An 18580-nucleotide genomic window follows, 5' to 3' on the forward strand; every position below is an offset into this window, starting at 1 on the left:
CCACTCACCCCACAGAACCTTCTTAGACACAGCAAAGTGCCTGAAAACACACCATTAAACTGTAGGTCACAGGCTCCAATGGTACCAGAACCACATTTTAAAGAAAAAGACGTAAAAGTGTAAGAAACAGTTTTGTGGACCATCTGGAGAATGTCATCCATGTAGGGTTCTTCGCAGGCACTATCTGTGAATAGTGAATTCAACAATTTCAGGTAGTCAACCTATTTTTAAGAGATATTTCAGTTATAAGTTTCTTCTTTTTTTATTTCTAACAACCAATATTTATCTAATAGTCCTCTTGACAACTTTGGTCTACACCCTATAACACATATTCCCTCAGTCTTTCCACCCTCTCCCTTTCTTCATTTAAAATATACTTTTTTTTCCCAATATTCCAGTTCTGATGAAGGGTTGTTGACCAGAAATATTGACTATTTCTCTCTTCATGTATGCTACTTGATCTGTTATTTCCTGCTTTGGTCACAGTTCAATACTGTACATTTGTGAATTTGAGAGAGGGAGGGGAAAATCAATCTGTACAGTGGGCAGATGGATAATAAATCAATTGAAACAGACCCGCAAGGTACTACATTTTATTCGAAAAGGACGGTCACTTAATACTCAAATAACAATCTAAATTGACAGATCATGAGGACTCAGAAGGCCTAAATAAAAAATCCACAACTTAAAGTCGTTAAAAAGAAATCAATTCCTAGAATTCATTTCCACAAAGTGAAAAAGCCATGCCAAATCAGTACTAAATATGAGCAAAACCTGTGTACAGACCAGGACATTGTTAAAGTCTAGTGAAAAGTCTGTGACGAAAAGCTCAAACGGGGAATTAAAACTTAAAATAAATGCTAAATTTGTTACTGGGGAGTGACTAAGCTCTTAATAATTTGAAAGATAATCTAGATAAGTCAATGGGAGGAAAGGATCAGAGCGTTTTACTCTTTTTAGATAAAGGATGATTGAGGTCAAAGCTGTTATAGAAAATGACATTAGGTTACGGCGAAACCCAGTCAAAACATCTGATCAGTTTGGCAAGTTCTAATATGTCCTTGATATTTGGTTTAACAAGAACTTACGGCTAGCTTGGATTATACGTCGCTGTAAATGTAATATCATTACTAAAGAAAACCTGGTTACCAATTTTATCTGGGCTCTTTTGTAAATTGTTCCAGGTCCGCTTCGGTCCTTATTAACTTGTAACGCCCAATACACAACAACGTTGACATTTCTTTTAATTCGGGAACTGTCGTCTGTAATAACGCAGCAAGTGGAAGACTCACCAATTCCAGATATACGATCGGATCCGGGAATATTTTAAAAGCCATCAATCACTGTAGGCATCGTGGTCAGCGAAGGCGTCACATTTTCACACCCATTCCCGCTCCTCCGCTGACGTGCCACAGAGAAACGCTTCCCCGCGGTGCTGTAAACCCCGTTCCGGTCTCCAGCAACTCCCCGACCAACTCTTTTGCCCACTGCCACTTTTGTCCCTAGAAAACTTCTCCAGGTTTAAATATGCCATCCATCCCCTTAATTGTATCGCTAAATAACGTTATTTTGTGTGAAATATGAATTTTGAAAGTTAGTTCCTCTGAACGAATGAATATAATAACAATTTGATCCTACTTGGGCCTTCATAATGATGGTGCAATATCCCTCAGCTTTTCCAATACATGAATCTACAGGCATCGCCTACTGCATCAGAGCCATAAAAGTTAGGAGCAGAATCAGACCATTTGGCCCATCGAGTTTTCTCTGCCATTCCAGAATGGCTGATTTATTATCCCTCAATCCCCGTTTTCCTGTTTACTCCCTATAATCTCTATTAATTAATTAATTAATTGCCGCTCAGCTATCCAGTTATTTAACCCTTGCTTAAGCACAGGACAATTACAACGACCAAGTATCCTGGGGGGGGGGGGGGGGGACCAGAGCAGTGACAAGGGCTTGCCATGGGAGCAGGAGGTCCTTAAAATGGACGCTGCCTTTCTGAGACACTGCTCCTTGAAGATTTCCTGTGTACTTTGTAGGCTAGTACCCAACATGGAGCCAACTACATTTACAACCTTCTGCAGCTTCTTTTGGTTCTGCGCAGTAGCGCCCATACCAGACAGTGATGCAGCCTGTCAGAATGCTCTCCATGGTACACCTATAGACGTTTTTGAGTATATTTGTTGACATGCTAAATCTCTTCAAACTTCTAATGAAGTATAGTGATCGTCTTGCCTTCTTTATAACTGCATCAATATGTTAGGACCAGGTTAGATCCTCAGAGATCCTGACATCTGGGAACTTGAAGCTGCTAACTCTCTCCACTCTTGATCCCTCTATGAGGATTGGTATGTGTTTCTTGGTCTTACCCTTCCTGAAGTCCACAATCAGCTCTTTTGTCTTACTGACATTGAATGCCAGGTTGTTGCTGCAACACCACTCAACTAGTTACTCCTTTGCCCGTTTTCCCAATCTAAGTACATATGCGGCCACCCTGCTTCCTTTAACACTACCTACCCTCCACCTGTCTTTGTATCATCTGCAAACTTGGTCATAAAGCCATCAATTCTGTCATCCAAATCATTGGCATATGTCAAAAGAAGTAGTTCCTATACCATCCCCTGTGGAACACCACTTGTCACCGGCAGCCAACCAGAGAAGGCCCCCTTTATTCCCACACTTTGCATCTTGCTAGTCAGCCGAGCCTGAAAAGTCGGCTCTTTATTCCTCTCCATTGACGCTGCCTGACCTGCTGAGTTTTAGGCGTTTTAGCATTTTATGCGTGTTACCCTGGATTTCCAACATTTGCTAAATTCTCTATGTTTATCCCAGCTGACACTGATGGCTTGTGTGGAGTTCTTCTTTTATTTTTGGCAACTGTACATAAGAACATAAGAGATAGGAGCAGGAGTAGGCCAATCGGCCCCTCAAGCCTGCTCCGCCATTCAACAAGATCATGGCTGATCCAATCTTAACTCTAGTTTTCACTGAATCCCACAAGGCAACAATGCCAACCAACAGGGCACCATGTTGCCCATTTTATTTTATTATTCATCCCGCCCAAACCCATGTGATCACCCAGGGAAAAAAAAATTGCCAATTGAGGAGAAAAAATCTGGAAAATTCCTCTCTGACCCATCCAGGCTATCGAAAACTGGTCCAGGAGATCACATGGCTGATCTAAACCTAGCCTCATGTCCACTTACCTGCTCGCTCACCGTATCCCCTAATGCCATTTTTATCCAGGAAAATGTCTATCTCCATTTTGAATTTATTGAGTGTAGTAGCTTCCACAGCTCTCTGGGGCAGTAAATTCCACAGCCCCACAACCCCACTACCCTCTGAGTGAAGAAATTTCTCCTCATCTAAGTCCTGGAACGGCATCCCCTTATTTTAAGATTATGCCCCCTAGTCCTAGTTTCACCCATCATTGGGAACATTCTCCCCGCATCCATCCGATCAAGCCCCTTCACAATCTTATACGTTTCAATAAGATCGCCTCTCATTCTTCGGAACTCCAATGAGTAGAGTACCAATCTACTCAACCTCTCATCATACATCAACCCACCCATCCCCGGAATTAACCTCGTGAACCTTCTCTGCACTGCCTCGAGAGCCAGTATGTCCTTTCTTAAATATGGACACCAGAACTGCACGCAGTACTCCAGGTGTGGTCTCACCAATACCCGGTACAACTGCAGTAAGACCTCTCTGTTCTTATACTCCATCCTCCTAGCAATAAAAGCCAGCATTCCATTGGCCTTCTTGACCACCTGCTGCACTTGCATACTAACTTTTTGTGTTTCCTGCACCAGGACCCCCAGATCCCTTTGCACAGAAGCACTTTCCAGTTTCTCCCCATTTAGATAATAACTTGCTCTATTATTTTTCCTGCCAAAGTGCAAGACCTCACACTTGTCAGTATTATATTTCATCTGCCAAATGTCTGCCCAATCACTCAGCCTATCTATGTCCCCCTGCAGGGTTTCAATGTCCTCTGCACTCATTACACTCCCTCCCATCTTTGTGTCATCAGCAAACTTCAACACATTGCACTTAGTCCCTTTCTCCAAATCATTAATATAAATTGTAAAGAGTTGGGGTCCCAACACCGACCCCTGCGGAACACCACTAGTCACCAACTGCCAGTCTGAGAATAAACCATTTATCCCAACTCTCTGTTTTCTGTTAGAAAGCCAATCCTCCACCCATGCCAGAATATTATCCCCAATCCCATGATTTTTTTACTTTAAGTAATAATCTTTGGTGTGGCACCTTGTCAAATGTCTTTTGGAAGTCCAAATACACCACATCCACTGGTTCCCCTTTATCTACCCTATATGTTATGTCCTCAAAGAACTCCAACAAATTTGTCAAACATGACTTCCCTTTTGTAAAGCCATGCTGACTTTGTCCTATTAAACTATGTTTATCCAAATGCCCTGTTACTGTTTCCTTAATTATCGATTCCAACATTTTCCCAACCACAGATGTTAGGCTAACTGGCCTATAATTCCCAGCCTTCTGTCTATTGCTCTTTTTAAACAAAGGAGTTACATTAGCATTTTTCCAATCTGCTGGGACCATTGCCGAGTCCAGCGAGTTTTGAAAAATTATTACTAATGCATCCACAATCCCAAATGCCACTTCCCTTAAGACCCTAGGATGCAAGCCATCTGGTCCAGGGGATTTATCCACCTTAAGTCCCATTAATTTTTATCAAGTACCATTTCCTTGGTAATTTGAATCGTAGTTAGCTTCTCTCCCCCTAGAGCCCCCTGTTTATCCAGTGTTGGGATATTTTGAGTGTCCTCTACTGTAAAAACTGATACAAAATATTTGTTCAGCGTTTCCGCCATCTCCATGTCCCCTACCATTAATTTCCCGGTCTCATCTTCTAGGGGACCAACATTTACTTTAGCCACTCTTTTTCTTTTTATGTAACTATAAAAAAACTCTATCTGCTTTTATGTTTTTCACCAATTTACTTTCATAATCTATCTTCCCCTTCTTAATCAATCTTTTTGTTATTTGCTGCTGATCTTTAAAAGCTTCTCGATCTTCAATCTTCCCACTAGATTTAGCTACCTTATATAACTTTCTGTTTAGTCGTATACTTTGCTTCATTTCTTTACTTAGCCATGGATAACTATTTTTACTTTTACACCCTTTTTTCTTCAGTGGAATATATTTTTCTTGATAGTTGTAAAATAACTCCTTAAATATACACCACTGATCAAGTACCAATCTACCCTTTAATCTATTTTCCAAATCCATCTTAAGCAATTCCGCTCTCATACCATCATAGTCTCCTTTATTTAAGCTCAGTACGCTTGTTTGAGACCCAACCCTCTCATCCTCTAATTGAATATGGAATTCGACCATGTTATGGTCACTCATTCCAAGGGGATCCTTTACTAGGACATTTTTTATTAGTCCTGTCTCATTACACAGGACCACATCTAAGACTGCTTGCCCCCCTTGTTAGCTCAGTAACGTATTGTTCAAGGAACCCATCCCGAATACACTCAATAAACTCTTCTTCAAGGCTGCCGTGTTCGACTTGATTAGTCCAGTCAATATGAAAGTTAAAATCCCCCATAATTATAGCTGTTCCCTTATTACAACTATTTCCTGATTTATGCTCTGACCAACTGAGTTACAGCTGTTTGGTGGCCTATAGACTACTCCCACCACTGCTTTTTTCCCTTTACTATTTCTTATTTCTACCCAAATTGTTTCGTTATCCTTATCCTTTGAGCCAATATCATTTCGCTTTATTGCAGTGATTTCTTGCTTTATTAACATAGCCACCCCACCTCCTTGCCTGTCTCCCCGAATTGTCGAATACCCTTGTATGTTTAATTCCCAGTCCTGGTCACCCTGCAGCCATGTTTCCGTAATTGCCACAATATCATAACCATACGTAATTATTTGTACCGTCAACTCATCAATTTTATTCCTAATACTACGTGCATTCAAATAAAGGACTTTCCAATATGTTTGACACTTATTTCCTACCTTTTCCTTTTGTACAACTTTACGTTTATCTCCGTACATTCTTTCCCCTCCTGACACAGTCTTTTTATTCCTCCACTTTTACCTACATCCATTACCTTCTCCATTGTCTTTTTAATTATTTGCTCTCTAAAATCCTCTCCCCCCCCGCCCCACTAGTTAGTTTAAAGACCTCTCTGCAGCCCTAGTTATATGATTCGCCAGGACACTAACCCCAGCCCGGTTCAGGTGAAGCCCATCCCTCCGGAACAGTTCTCTCCTGTCCCAGTACTGGTGCCAGTGTCCCAAGAAACAAAACCCACTTCTCCCACACCAGTCTTTGAGCCACACGTTTAACTCCCCAATTTTATTTAACCTAGCCAAATGAAAAAGCTTCTGTAGTGCCTTCTCTTCCTACCTTCCATTATTATGGAGTTTACCAAAAATCTACTTTAGTTCTCTATACAGCAGCATACAGTCAAAATAAGTTCCACATAAGCACATCATCACTATTTGACTTGTCTACATTGTCAGTCTGCATCTAGAAGTCAATCCTTTACTAGATAGAATTTCCTCATATTAAATAAAAGATTTAAGCCATTGGGTCAGAATTTGATGTCGAAATTCAGCAGGGGGAATTAAGTGCAATTAATTGTAAAATTTCCAAGACAGCTTTCAGATACATCTCTCACCACTCTTAACACAACAACAACTGTGAAGATCCCTGCTGCACCTGATGACCCTGTGATCTCTGTCTCAGAGGCTGATGTTGGGCTGTCTTTAAAGAGAGTGAACCCTCGCAAGGTGGAAGGTCCCGATGGAGTACCTGGTAAGGCTTTAAAAACCTGTGCCGACCAGCTAGCGGGACATTTTCAACCTCTCTCTGCTACAGGCAGAAGTTCCCACTTGCTTCAAAAAGGCTACAATTATACCAGAGCCTAAGAAGAATAATGTGAGCTACCTTAACGACTATCACCCAGTAGTACTCACATTGACAAAGCTGAAATTCTTTGAGGTTGGTCATGGCTAGAATGAACTCCTGCCTCAGCAAGGACCTGGGCCCATTGAAATTTGCCTATCGTTACAAAAGGTCAATGGCAGACACAATCTCAATGGCTCTCCACACGGTCTTAGATCACCTGAACAACACAAACACCTACGTCAGGATGCTGTTCATTGACTACAGCTCAACATTTAATATCATCATTCCCCCAATCCTGATTGAGAAGTTGCAGAATCTGGGCCTCTGCAATTGGATCCTTGACTTCCTAACCGGAAGACCACAATCTGTGTGGATTGGTGATAACATCTCCTCCTTGCTGGCAATCAACACTGGCGCGCCTCAGGGATGTGTGCTTAGCCCACTGTTCTACTCTCTATATACACATGACTGCGTGGCTAGGCATAGCTCAAACTCCATCTACAAATTTGCTGACGATACAACCATTGTTGGTAGGGTCTCAGATGGTGAAGAGAGGGTGTACAGGAGTGAGATATGCCAACTAGTGGAGTGGTGCCACAGCAACAACCTGGCACTCAACGTCAATAAGATTAAAGAGCTGATTGGGACTACAGGAAGGGTAAGACAAAGGAACACATACCAATCCTCATAGAGGGATTAGAAGTGGAGAGAGTGAGCAGTTTCAAGTTCCTGGGTGTCAATATCTCTGAGGATCTAACATACTGATGCAGTTATAAAGAAGGCAAGATACCAGCTTTAGGAATTTGAAGAGATTTGGCATGTCAACAAATACACTCAAAAACTTCTGTGGTTGTACCATGGAGAGCATTCTGACAGGCTGCATCACTGTCTGGTATGGAGATGGGGGGGGGGGGGGGGGGGGAGAGAGAGTGGTTACTACACAGGACCAAAGGAAGCTGGAGAGGGTTGTAAAGTACCTAGGACATCTTTAGGGAGCAATGTCTTAGAAAGGCAGTGTCCATTATTAAAGACCTCCAGCACCCAGGGCATGTACTTTTCTCACTGTTACCATTGAGTAGGAGGTACAGAAGCCTGAAGGCACACACTCAGCAATTCAGGAACAGCTTCTTCCCCTCTGCCATCTGATTCCTAAATGGACATTGAAGCTTTGGACACTACCTCACTTTTTTTTAAATACACAGTATTTTTGTTTTTGCACATCTTTAAAATCTATTCAACATATATAATTTGTTTACTTATTTTCATTATTTTTTTTCTCTCTGCTAGATTATGTCTAAGTTAACAAATTTCACATCACATACCGATGATAATAAACCCAATTCTGATAACTCCGCACCTGCATTTCATGCTTTGAAGAAGCATTAAACAATGTGAGGCCTCACTACTGCAATAGTAGCACATCCATACCAGGTACATATAGCCCACATCCTGGGTGTTCTCTATGTTAACACCATATAGTACCCTTTTGCTGAAAGAAAATTTACCTATGAAAAGTTCTGGACTGTTATATCCTATACAATCCAAGCTGTTGATGTCTCACTTCCAATACACAGTAACACAGAACAGCATAGGAACTGGCCTGCAATGCCACCAATTTAAACTGCATTTCTGTCTGCACGGAGTCTACATCCCTCCGTGTCTACTCCAGTCTGTCTAAATGCCTCTTAAGCATCACTACCATGCTTCCACCATTTTCTGTGGCACCATGTTTCAGACACATCATTCTCCGCATTAAAAAAAACTGCTTCCTAAATCTGGGGGTGTCAATGTTCTTGTTGCATTTCATGTAGGGGGGGGGAAATTTGGGGGCAGATGTTCTTCTTGTGTTTTGTGCAGAGGGAGGGGGGGGTTCAGGGGTTAATGATCGTATTGCAATTATGTTTTGTGCATGGGTTTACTGTTTCTCTCTGAACCGACTTCCACGGTTCTTTAAGGCTTTGTGGCTATCTAAAGAAGCATCTCATACATACTTTGATAATAAATAGACCTCTGAAATCACCTTTAAACATTTCCCCTCTTACCTTGAAACCCCACCCTGCATATTTGGCACTTCCACTCTGGATAGAAGTGTATGTCTATATCTCATACTTTTATGACCTTTTTATTGGATTACCCCTTAGTCTTTTCTTCCAGAAAGCAATCCAAGTTTGTCCAACATCTCTTTATAGCTAATAATCCAGACAATATCCTGGTGAACCTCTTCCACATCCTTCTTGTAATTCTGATGACCAGAACTGCGCACCATGTTCCAAATGTGGACTAACCAATGTTTTATACAACTGCCTTGTAACTTCCTGACTCAGCGTCCTCTCGAATGAAGTTAAGTATGCCATACACCTTTACCATCTGAACTGTGTTGTCACAATCAGGGAGCTATGGACTTGCGCTCCAAAATTCCTCTGGACGTCAGTGCTTCTAAGGGTTCTACAATTTGCTGTATATTTTCATTGATTTGACCTTCACCTCACACTGGTCCAGAATAAACTCCACCTGTCATTCATTGACATTTCCAAATGGTTCATATCCTGCTGAATCTTTGGACAACTTTCCACACTATCAACAACTGCAACAATTTTTATATCATAGACAAATATGTCTATGTCCAAATAATATGTATAAAACAGAAAAGCCAGTAAAGTGCTGAAACAACCAACAGTACAGGCTCTTTGGCCACAATGTTCTGCCATTCCTTAACCTACTCCAAGATGAATCTAACTCTTTCCTCCCACATACCCCTCCATTTTTCTTTCATCTATGTGCCTACTGGTTTTTTTTAAAAAATGTCCCTGATGTATCTACCTCTACCATCACCACTGACAGCACATTCTACACACCTACCAATCCATTTAAAAAAACTGCCTCTGACATCCCCACCTCCCCATACTTTCCTCACAACACCTTAAAATTGTGCACCCTTGTAATAACTATTTCCATCATGGGAAAAAGTCTGGCTGTCCACTCAATCACCTTGTATATCTTTATCAAATCACCTCTCCTCCTTCCCTCCAAAGAGAAGAGCCCTAGCTCACTCAAACTATCCTTGTGAGACAAGCTTTCTAATCCGGGCATCATCCTAGAAAATCACTTGGGCATCTTCTCTAAGTTTCCACATCATCTCTATAATAAGGTGACCAGAACTGAATGCAATACCCCAAGTATTGTCTAACCACAGTTTTATAAAGCTGCAACATTATCTTGCAGCTTCGGAACTCAATCCCAACTCTTGAAGGCCAACATCCATACGCCTTCCTAACCACTCTTGTCAATTTGAACAAGATCCCTCTGTTCCTCCATACTGTTAAGAGTCCTGCAATTAAACCTGTATTCTGCCTTCGTTTGATCTTGCAAACTTCACACTTTTCTGGATTGAACTCTGTCTGCCACTTCTCAGGCCAGCTCTACACCCTATCAATGTCCCGTTGGAACCCAAAATGAGCTACACCATCGAAACACCAGTGTCTTAGCATTACCTGCAAACTTACTAATCCACCCTTTCACTTCCTCATCCAAGCCATTTATAAAAAAATCACAACAATTAGGGATTCCAGACAGATCCCCATGGAACACCACTGGTCACTGACCTCCAGGGAGAATACGCTCAATCTACCACCCTCTGCCTTCCGTGGGCAAGCCAATTCTGAACATATGCAGCCACGCTTCCCTGGATCCCATGTTGCCTAACTTTCTGAATCAGCCTGCCATGGGAAGCTCATCTAAAATCCATATACTGTACACCACATCCACTGCTCTTGCCTTCATCACACACCAATGAATTCTATGTGCCTCAGTTTTCTGGACTAGCCTACATGAAGGATCTTGTCAAAAACTTTACTGAGGACCAAGTATGCAGCATTCACTGCCCTTCCTTCAACCACGTACATCAACTCCTCAAACAACTTAAGTTTGTAAAACATGATTTCTCCTGCACAAAACCATGTTAGCTATCCCCTAATATATTTTTTCCCAGACACAAGTCAATTCTATTCCTAATAATTTTCTCCAATAACTTCCCACTACTGACATTAGGCTCAGATGCCAATAATTTCTTGGTTTGTCCTTATTGCCCTTCTTAACCAGATGAACAACACATTTCCAAGGAATAAAAGTTACCAAATGTAGCTTAACACTATATGAAATAAACCAATGAACCATTTGTTTATGCATAAATATTTCTCATTCTTTTAGTGAAGATTTTCAAAAACTTCCTACCCAAGATTAATTGCCACTGACATTATTTTATTCATCAATTACTCTGGTGCCATTCCAGTAAGAAATGAGGGAGTATTGCTAAGTGCAATGTCTTCACTTCACCCAACGGTACTAAAAATACAGGACTTGCTCTGAAAATGACAAAGAAAGTCAAGCTACAGTTTTTAAAAGAGGAACAAGCTAACTATAACACAATGCATCTGATGATTGCTTCAGGTTCCCTCTTTCCATCAATGCAACTTCTTTTAAATGAATACTTGTGGTTTGATGGTGCTGAAGAGCTATTCGATCCATCTTGTAACCTGCCTTAATTAACATAGAAAGATGATCATTAAATAAATTGTAGTTGCAGTGGTAATCAGGAGAGCAGCTCAATCTCGTCCTAATGTAGACCTAATCCAAAAAAGACCCCTGAATGTTTGAATTGAATTAGTATCATCTCAAACTCAGCAAAGGCAGAAATCAATAAAAGGACATCAATTTATTTGCTAAATCAGCATAATTAAAAAAGGGATTTGTACAAATTCTTCTGATGCACTGCTTATCACAACGCATACGATATCACTGCAGTTAGTTGAGAAGGGCTGTAATATTGTTGACACATTTCTTCATACAGGATGGGGCAGTGCTTGCACCTCATTTAAACACTCAATGTAAGAGTCCTTATAATCATCATGAAGTTTGATCAGTATTACACAGGTTGGTCGTTTGGTTCCAGCAGCAGCTCCCAAATCCTACACAAAAGCACAAATATCATTTAAACTTAATGACCCAGTCATTCATGTAAACTTAACAGCAAAACACTGACTACGCGATCTGATAATCAGAATTGTGCTGCAATGGACAGGGGAAAAAATAAGTTCTTCATTTCCAACAATAGTTTGCATTTCAATTTCCTTCAATAGCTTTTTATTCTAACATGTTTAGCATTCAAATAAGCTTAACATGTATGGAATGATGCAAATTACATGGAACACCAAACAGATTCACCCAATGAAATTTTTTACTATAGACTTTCCACATTTGCATCATTTTTTTGTTAAATTTGTCAAATCTGGACTAAGACTGATTTTCATAGTTATTATCCAGTCATCTGCAAGGTTTTCTTCATATTCGCTTACAGAAAATATCATCATGCTTTTATATTACAGGGAGAAAAAAATGTAATCCTTACCACTTTGGAAGGAATGTAGGCATAGGGAAGGTTATTATCTTCACACAAAACTGGAAGGTGGCTGTAAACATCAATTGGCATTGTATCACCAGCCAATACAACTATCCTGCAACGAAAACACAATTTATAAGGAGAATGCCCCAAAAAAAGTGGGATAATTTTGAGGAAATATAATGACATTTAATCTTTATTCTATTTAGCTGGATTTTTGATTTTTGTTTAAATAATAGGTCAGTACGTCCATTAGTGTACTGGCACACACGAATTGTGCACTTTTTATAAAAGTTAAATTATACCTACAGCTACAATATAATTCATAAAAATCTCCAGTGAAACAGATGAAAGATGATTTTGCAAGCCCCTCAATATTCCTCTTGGGGAAGTTTATAGCCGATGAGGAGGAACATTGAATTTTTGAATTGTTGTCAGTGTTCCTTTCCCACCCCTGACAATCCACCCGGTTCTCTTTCCCTATGTTCAACTTTTCTATCTTCCCTCATTCACCTTTGTTACCCAAACTCACTACTCTCCTCCACCAGCTTAATTCTATCACCCACACACTTATCTACCATATGTTTCTTCTCTTTTCCTAACCCTGTCTCCTCTCCCCTAGCTTCATCCATTCATCATCTTTCACCTACCAGCCAGCCTTGCTCCTTCCTCTCACCTCCATAAAGGCATCACTCTCGGGTTCTACACTCTCTGTCCTGTTGGATGGTCCTGATCTGAAATGTTGACCATCCCTTTGCCCCCAAAAATACTGCTTGACTCACTGAATTTGTCCAACAGTTTAAGTTTTGGTCCAGATTCCAGCATCAGCAGTTGCTTTTGTCTCACTACTTCAATCAGTTCCTTCTGTTGAATTTCTTATGGTAACTTACAGCTACTTCATGGAAGGAGAGTTCCAACCCATTAAATGCTTCTCTTGCCCTATGTGGGAAATCCCGAGCACTTTCAGTCCCCTTTAAAGACTTTATACAGCTGCAGTTACAGGTTAATAATGTTACGAAGATGAAGCTGACGATGAGTTAACTGCAGAGCATCTGCAATACTTGAACTGGGAGACAGAATGGGAGTAATGAGAGAAAGCAAGCAAAACTGGAAGACAGAGAAAGGAAGGGTGAGGGACAAATAGGACCATAGTGTTAAAAAAAAACTGGAAGAGTTAATAATGTTAAAGCCTGCTTTAATGTGCATAACACTTGCAATAAAGATGGTGGATTAACAATACAACTACTTTGGAGAGATAGCTGCATGGTTAACATGGATGGGAATCAAACTTACAGAAGTTTTTCAGTATTCAGGAGTATGGGATAACATGAAAGATGGGTCAATGTAGTTTGTAAAAAAAAGAAAGAAAATCAATGGAATGGTGAGGTCTGGCTTGCAAATCATGATGTAGAATCTGCAGGGGTAGGATTAGAAAAAACAGCAAGTGACAGAAGATCTTGTGTATAGGCCTCGAAGAGTAATGGTTATCTAGGAGTGAAATTAAACCGAAAGTCAAAGATGCTTGGAAAAAAGGATACACGTGTAATCAGGGCCAGTTTTAATCTACTAAACGCATGGAACACATACGTGATAATTTTTCTGACCAATGAATTGAGAAACAAGAAGAAACAGGGTTGTCATAGACTGGGAATAGCCAATGAGAACAGAATAAAGAACAATCTTGTTGTGTGTGGTCCTTAGGAGGACTGCGTATAACACAATTTTTCAAAAAGGAAGTGAAGTGGTAGTCATCATTATCTAAAGTGCTGAATTTCAACAAAGGAAACTACTACAGTATAGAGCAAACACGAGGAAATCTGCAGATGCTGGAAATACAAACAACACCACACACAAAATGCTGGTGGAACACAGCAGGCCAGGCAGCATCTATAGGGAGAAGCACTGTCGACGTTTTGGGCCGAGACCCTTCGTCAGGACTGTAAGGATCTGATAGGAGACGAGAGCGGACCCTATAGATGCTGCCTGGTCTGCTGAGTTCCACCAGCATTTTGTGTGCGTTGTTGTTACTAGGGTATAGGTTGCAAAGTGGCTATTATAGAATGGAGAACCTTACAAATAGGTTGATGGCGAATGGGTAATGTATAATATTTAAAGGTGGTATTAGAGCATAGAATAGTACAGCACAGTACAAACCCTTCAGCCTACAAAGTTGTGCCAACCTTTTATTCAACGATCAATCTAACACTTCCACCCCACAAAGCCCTCCATATTACTTTCATCCAATTGCATATGTAAGAGAGTCTTGCATGTCCCTAATATGTCTGCCTCTACCACCATCCCTGAAAGCACACTCTTTCCATAAGAAAGCCAACTTTTGACATCCCCACTTCCCCCAAATTTGTCCCCCCCCCCCCTTTTCCCACCCCAGGAAAAAAAGTATTTGGCTGTCCACTCTTATCTATGCCTCTTTATCTTGTAGATCTCTATCAAGTCATCACTCATCAACCTCACTCAACCTAACCTCATAAAATATACTCTACAATCCAGGCAGCATCTTGGGAAATCTTCTCTGCACCCTCTCTAAAGTTTCCACATCCTTCCCGAGGGGACTAGAAGTGAATACAATACTCAAAGTGTGGTCTAGCCAGTTTTATGTTGCTGCAACATCACCGCACGGCTCTTGAACTCAGTCCCCCAACTAATGAATGCCAACATACCATGTGCCTTCTAAACAACCATATCAACTTGTGTGGCAACTCTGTGGGATCCATGGACTGCACACTTCTCCAGACTGAACTCCAAATGCCACTTTTCAGGCCAGCTCTACATCCTATCAATGTCCTGTTGTAACCTACATCAACCTCATAGACTACCCACAAATCCATCAATGTATCCCACCCTTACTAACCCACCCTTCCAAGTCATTTATAAACATCACAAAGAGCAAGGGTTCAAAAGTAAATCCCTGCAGAACACCACTGGTCACTGATCCCAATAGAATGCGCCCCATCTCCTACCACCCTCTGTGGGCAAACCAATTCTGAATCAACGCAGCCTGGATCCCAAGCCTCCTGACTTTATGAATGAGCTTACCACGGGAAACACTGTCAAACTCTTTACTAAAATCCATGTATACCACATCCACTGCTCTACCTTCACTAGATCCAAAGAAGAGGTGTATCAAACTGTCAGGGGAAAGAAAAATGAACAGCAGGCCTGGGGATTAAAGTCAGGTTAGAATTCAGCAACGGACATTAAAAAATTGAATAAAAGGAATAAGTCTCAAAAACAGTCAACAACTTCTACTAATCACCCCACTACTTTATCGTTTCCTGCTAGTCACCCTACGTACAGACACTCCTGTACCTAGTGTTTCTTTATGAATAAATAGTCAATGTATCTAAGCCATTTTATGTTTTTATATTTATTGTATGTTTTATCATGTTCTTTTTTCTTTTTTTGTGCTGCATTGGATCTGGAGTAACAATTATTTTGCTCTGCTGTACACTTGTGTGCTGGAAATGATATTGAACAATCTTGAATGAGTATGACAGTAAGCTAGAGGAAGCATAAAATCTGACAATAAAAGCCTCCTATAAATATGTGAAGACTAATTACACCTACTACTGTCAGAGACAGGAAATTATAATTGGTAATAAAGAAATGGCAGAATAATTAAACACATACTTATTGTCTTCTCAAAAAAGGACACAATCTTCCATATATGTTAGTGACTCAGAGGGTAGAGCAGAAGGAAATCAGCAATAAAGAAACAGTGTTATTTAAAGGTCAATGAATTAAAGGTTGACAAATCCCAAGTGACCAAGAAAGATGCATTAATGAATGGGTTCTTCATCCTCACCCTTTTTCACCCTTGTTGATGAATTTTTGAACTTCCTTCACTCCTCGGCGTATCTGCTTCACTTTCACAGCTAACAATGAAAGAGTGAAAATTAACTGGAATTAGACGTGGCTAAAAATGCTGGCATGTCCAAGAAATGCACAACAGTACTTTTCTCCTTTTGTTTCCCATGCCTTAGAATGGAGTTGGACTGACAACTCATTACATTAGACCAGAAGTTACTTTTCTTTCAACAGATAGAATACGCAAGCAGTACAAATGTCAGTTACTTCTGAAAAGTTAAGTTCGAAAGACTTCTGGTCAGACTAACTAACGTTGATACATTTTAATTTGATTTAGATACAGAAAGAAGCATTACAAATTATCAATGAGATTCGTTAGATATTTACAGTATTGCCATTATGCTAATTCTACTTCAATTTCTGAATTATTCTTTTATATTGTAGAGCATTCTTAATAGACTCATAGGGGTCTGATCTGACAATATTAAGATGCATTTTCAAAGCATGTATATATATATATATATATATATATAAAAATGTATTTAAAAATCAGACTAACTCATTTAGAGAGATTCAACAGGAACATCATATATCAGATCTAAAACTCGTTGAAAACTGAAGTGTAGCTAATTTCTATTTTTAACTCAGTCCTCGGCACTTTACCAGTATAATAACTCCTTCTATCCCGTAAACTTTGTCAGTCCCCACAACCCTCAGCAGATAACAACTGACCCCACTCTTCAGCCGACATCCCTTACCAGATACCCTTCTCAGCAAACATCTCCAACCATTCAACCCTGATTCAGATAGCAGATCCCTCCCATTGCACTCCACTCTGCAAACCCTCATTTCATTCCTCAGCAGTTCCCAATCGTGCACCTTTTGACTCCACAGCACTCATTCCTTAGAAATACCGCACCCTTACAAGTCGCTCGGCTGTCTCCCTCCTTGGTACCTTCACTCCTCAGCCCTCTGCCCAATCCCTGCATTCGCATTCTTCACTGTTACTCCTCAAACCGTCAATCCCTGTACCCTCACACCTGTGAGCTTCAATCATTGATTCCTCACTCTCAGCCCACACTCTAGGCAACCACACTCCTCACCTTCTTATTCTTCAGCCTTCCAATTACAGCGCCCTCAGCCTACTCCTAACCTCAGTTTCCCTCACTCGTCAGGATCCCAGTCACGGTGCTTTGCCTCAAAACCACCCCGGCCTCCTCAATCTTCAACCACACCATCCTGGGCCTCTCACTTCTCAGACCCCATACCCAATACCCTCAAATCTCGCTACCACCCACATTCCCTTCCAGTCCCGGTCCCCTCACTTTTCCACTCTTTTTACTCTATTAATCCACACCCCTCCTCAGCCTCGGCCACCCTTCCCGGATCTTCACCTTTCTTCACACATTTGTAAAGCCTCTTGGTGAGCTTCCTCGATGCCAGCGGCTGTGCAACTGCATTTACATTCGCCACTAATTCCTCATAAGTCTTCTCGGGTTCTGGCTCGATTGTGTCGTCCAGTTTCTCCTTTATCTTTGGAGACTTCATTCCGCTTACTTCAGATCCGGGCTGGTCACCACGTTAACTGGGGCGGTAACATCCGGTCTCACAAGCGGAGAAAGGTGTGGTGTTATTCGGGTTCTCTCACGTCAATTATCGGGAGGAAGTGGCGTAATATAAAGCAGGCTGGTAGTATTGAGCGTGGGAGCTGGAGCTGGGTGTATCTCTTTTTTACCTTGGGTTTTCTGTACCAATGATGTTGTTGCATCTCTATTCTCATATCCTTTTTGTTAATTAAAAAAATGTCTACTCTCGTATCCTCACGAATTGCCATGTGTCTGAATTCTCTTGGCATTCAAAAGTATTATATTAGTTTTTCTAATCATTTGTTTCAAACAGGTGAGTAGTTACAACAGTAAAAGGATATGATAAGTTATAAGAAATTGCAGCATTTAATAACATTATTTAAATCGTCTTCAAGATTGATGCAATAAGCCACCAGATCGACAATCAATCCTGAGCTGTAGGTTTGCATAAAACCAGACGATATATACGAATCACAAAGTGCCCCAAGATGCAGCAATCAGGTGTTCAATACAGATAAAGCTTATCAAGCACGCTTACAGTACTTAAGATTACCTTGTTTTTAAACACTGAGCATGCTCAATAAGGGAAAGTAAACTCGTCTCGGTGCACAATTCCATCACAATCGTTATTAAAGTTACTAAGTTGTAATCGTTACGACTGCCTGTAAGAGTGAAGAGCTAGTGTACGTGTAAAAAATGGCCGGAACAAATAATCAAGGTTTAATAAAACTGGAACTGTTGGACAGGTGCCAAATGACCTCCCTTTGGATCATATTTTCTAATGATTAAAAAACGATTAAATTAGATTAATCTGGTCGATTTGTTACTTTGATAGGATGAGGACATAAAAAT

The 18580-nt window shown here is 40.7% G+C and overlaps 2 protein-coding genes across 2 annotated transcripts in view; both read right to left on the reverse strand.

Annotated features, from left to right (window-relative positions):
- Positions 1–1404, reverse strand: part of tdrd5 (tudor domain containing 5) — a 54071-nt gene extending 52667 nt beyond the window's left edge. Inside the window, exon 1 of the mRNA XM_059979283.1 lies at positions 1293–1404. The gene's annotated coding sequence lies outside the window, so the exon portion shown is untranslated. The remainder of the gene's footprint in view (positions 1–1292) is intronic.
- Positions 1405–11614: 10210 nt separating this feature from the next.
- On the reverse strand, positions 11615–17738 carry nhp2 (NHP2 ribonucleoprotein homolog (yeast)). The gene is made up of 4 exons (XM_059978639.1): positions 17537–17738; positions 16141–16210; positions 12327–12432; positions 11615–11886 (listed from the first exon to the last, which is right to left on the reverse strand). The coding sequence occupies exons 1-4, from the start codon at positions 17688–17690 to the stop codon at positions 11761–11763; spliced, it is 456 nt and encodes a 151-aa protein (XP_059834622.1). The 5' UTR covers positions 17691–17738; the 3' UTR covers positions 11615–11760.
- Between the last annotated feature and the right edge of the window lie 842 nt (positions 17739–18580).

Source organism: Hypanus sabinus, chromosome 9, assembly GCF_030144855.1.
Source record: "Hypanus sabinus isolate sHypSab1 chromosome 9, sHypSab1.hap1, whole genome shotgun sequence".
In the NCBI taxonomy this organism is placed as follows: domain Eukaryota; kingdom Metazoa; phylum Chordata; class Chondrichthyes; order Myliobatiformes; family Dasyatidae; genus Hypanus; species Hypanus sabinus.

Bases quoted from the DNA above. Each gene is read 5' to 3' on its own strand.
- nhp2 (XM_059978639.1), bottom strand. From the start codon at position 17,690: ATGAAGTCTCCAAAGATAAAGGAGAAACTGGACGACACAATCGAGCCA. The intron at 16,211-17,536 runs GTGAAGATCCGG...TTTCATTGTTAG, and splicing joins TTACAAATGTGTGAAGAAAG to CTGTGAAAGTGAAGCAGATA. The intron at 11,887-12,326 runs GTAAGGATTACA...GCTTTTGTGTAG, and splicing joins CCTACATTCCTTCCAAAGTG to GATTTGGGAGCTGCTGCTGG.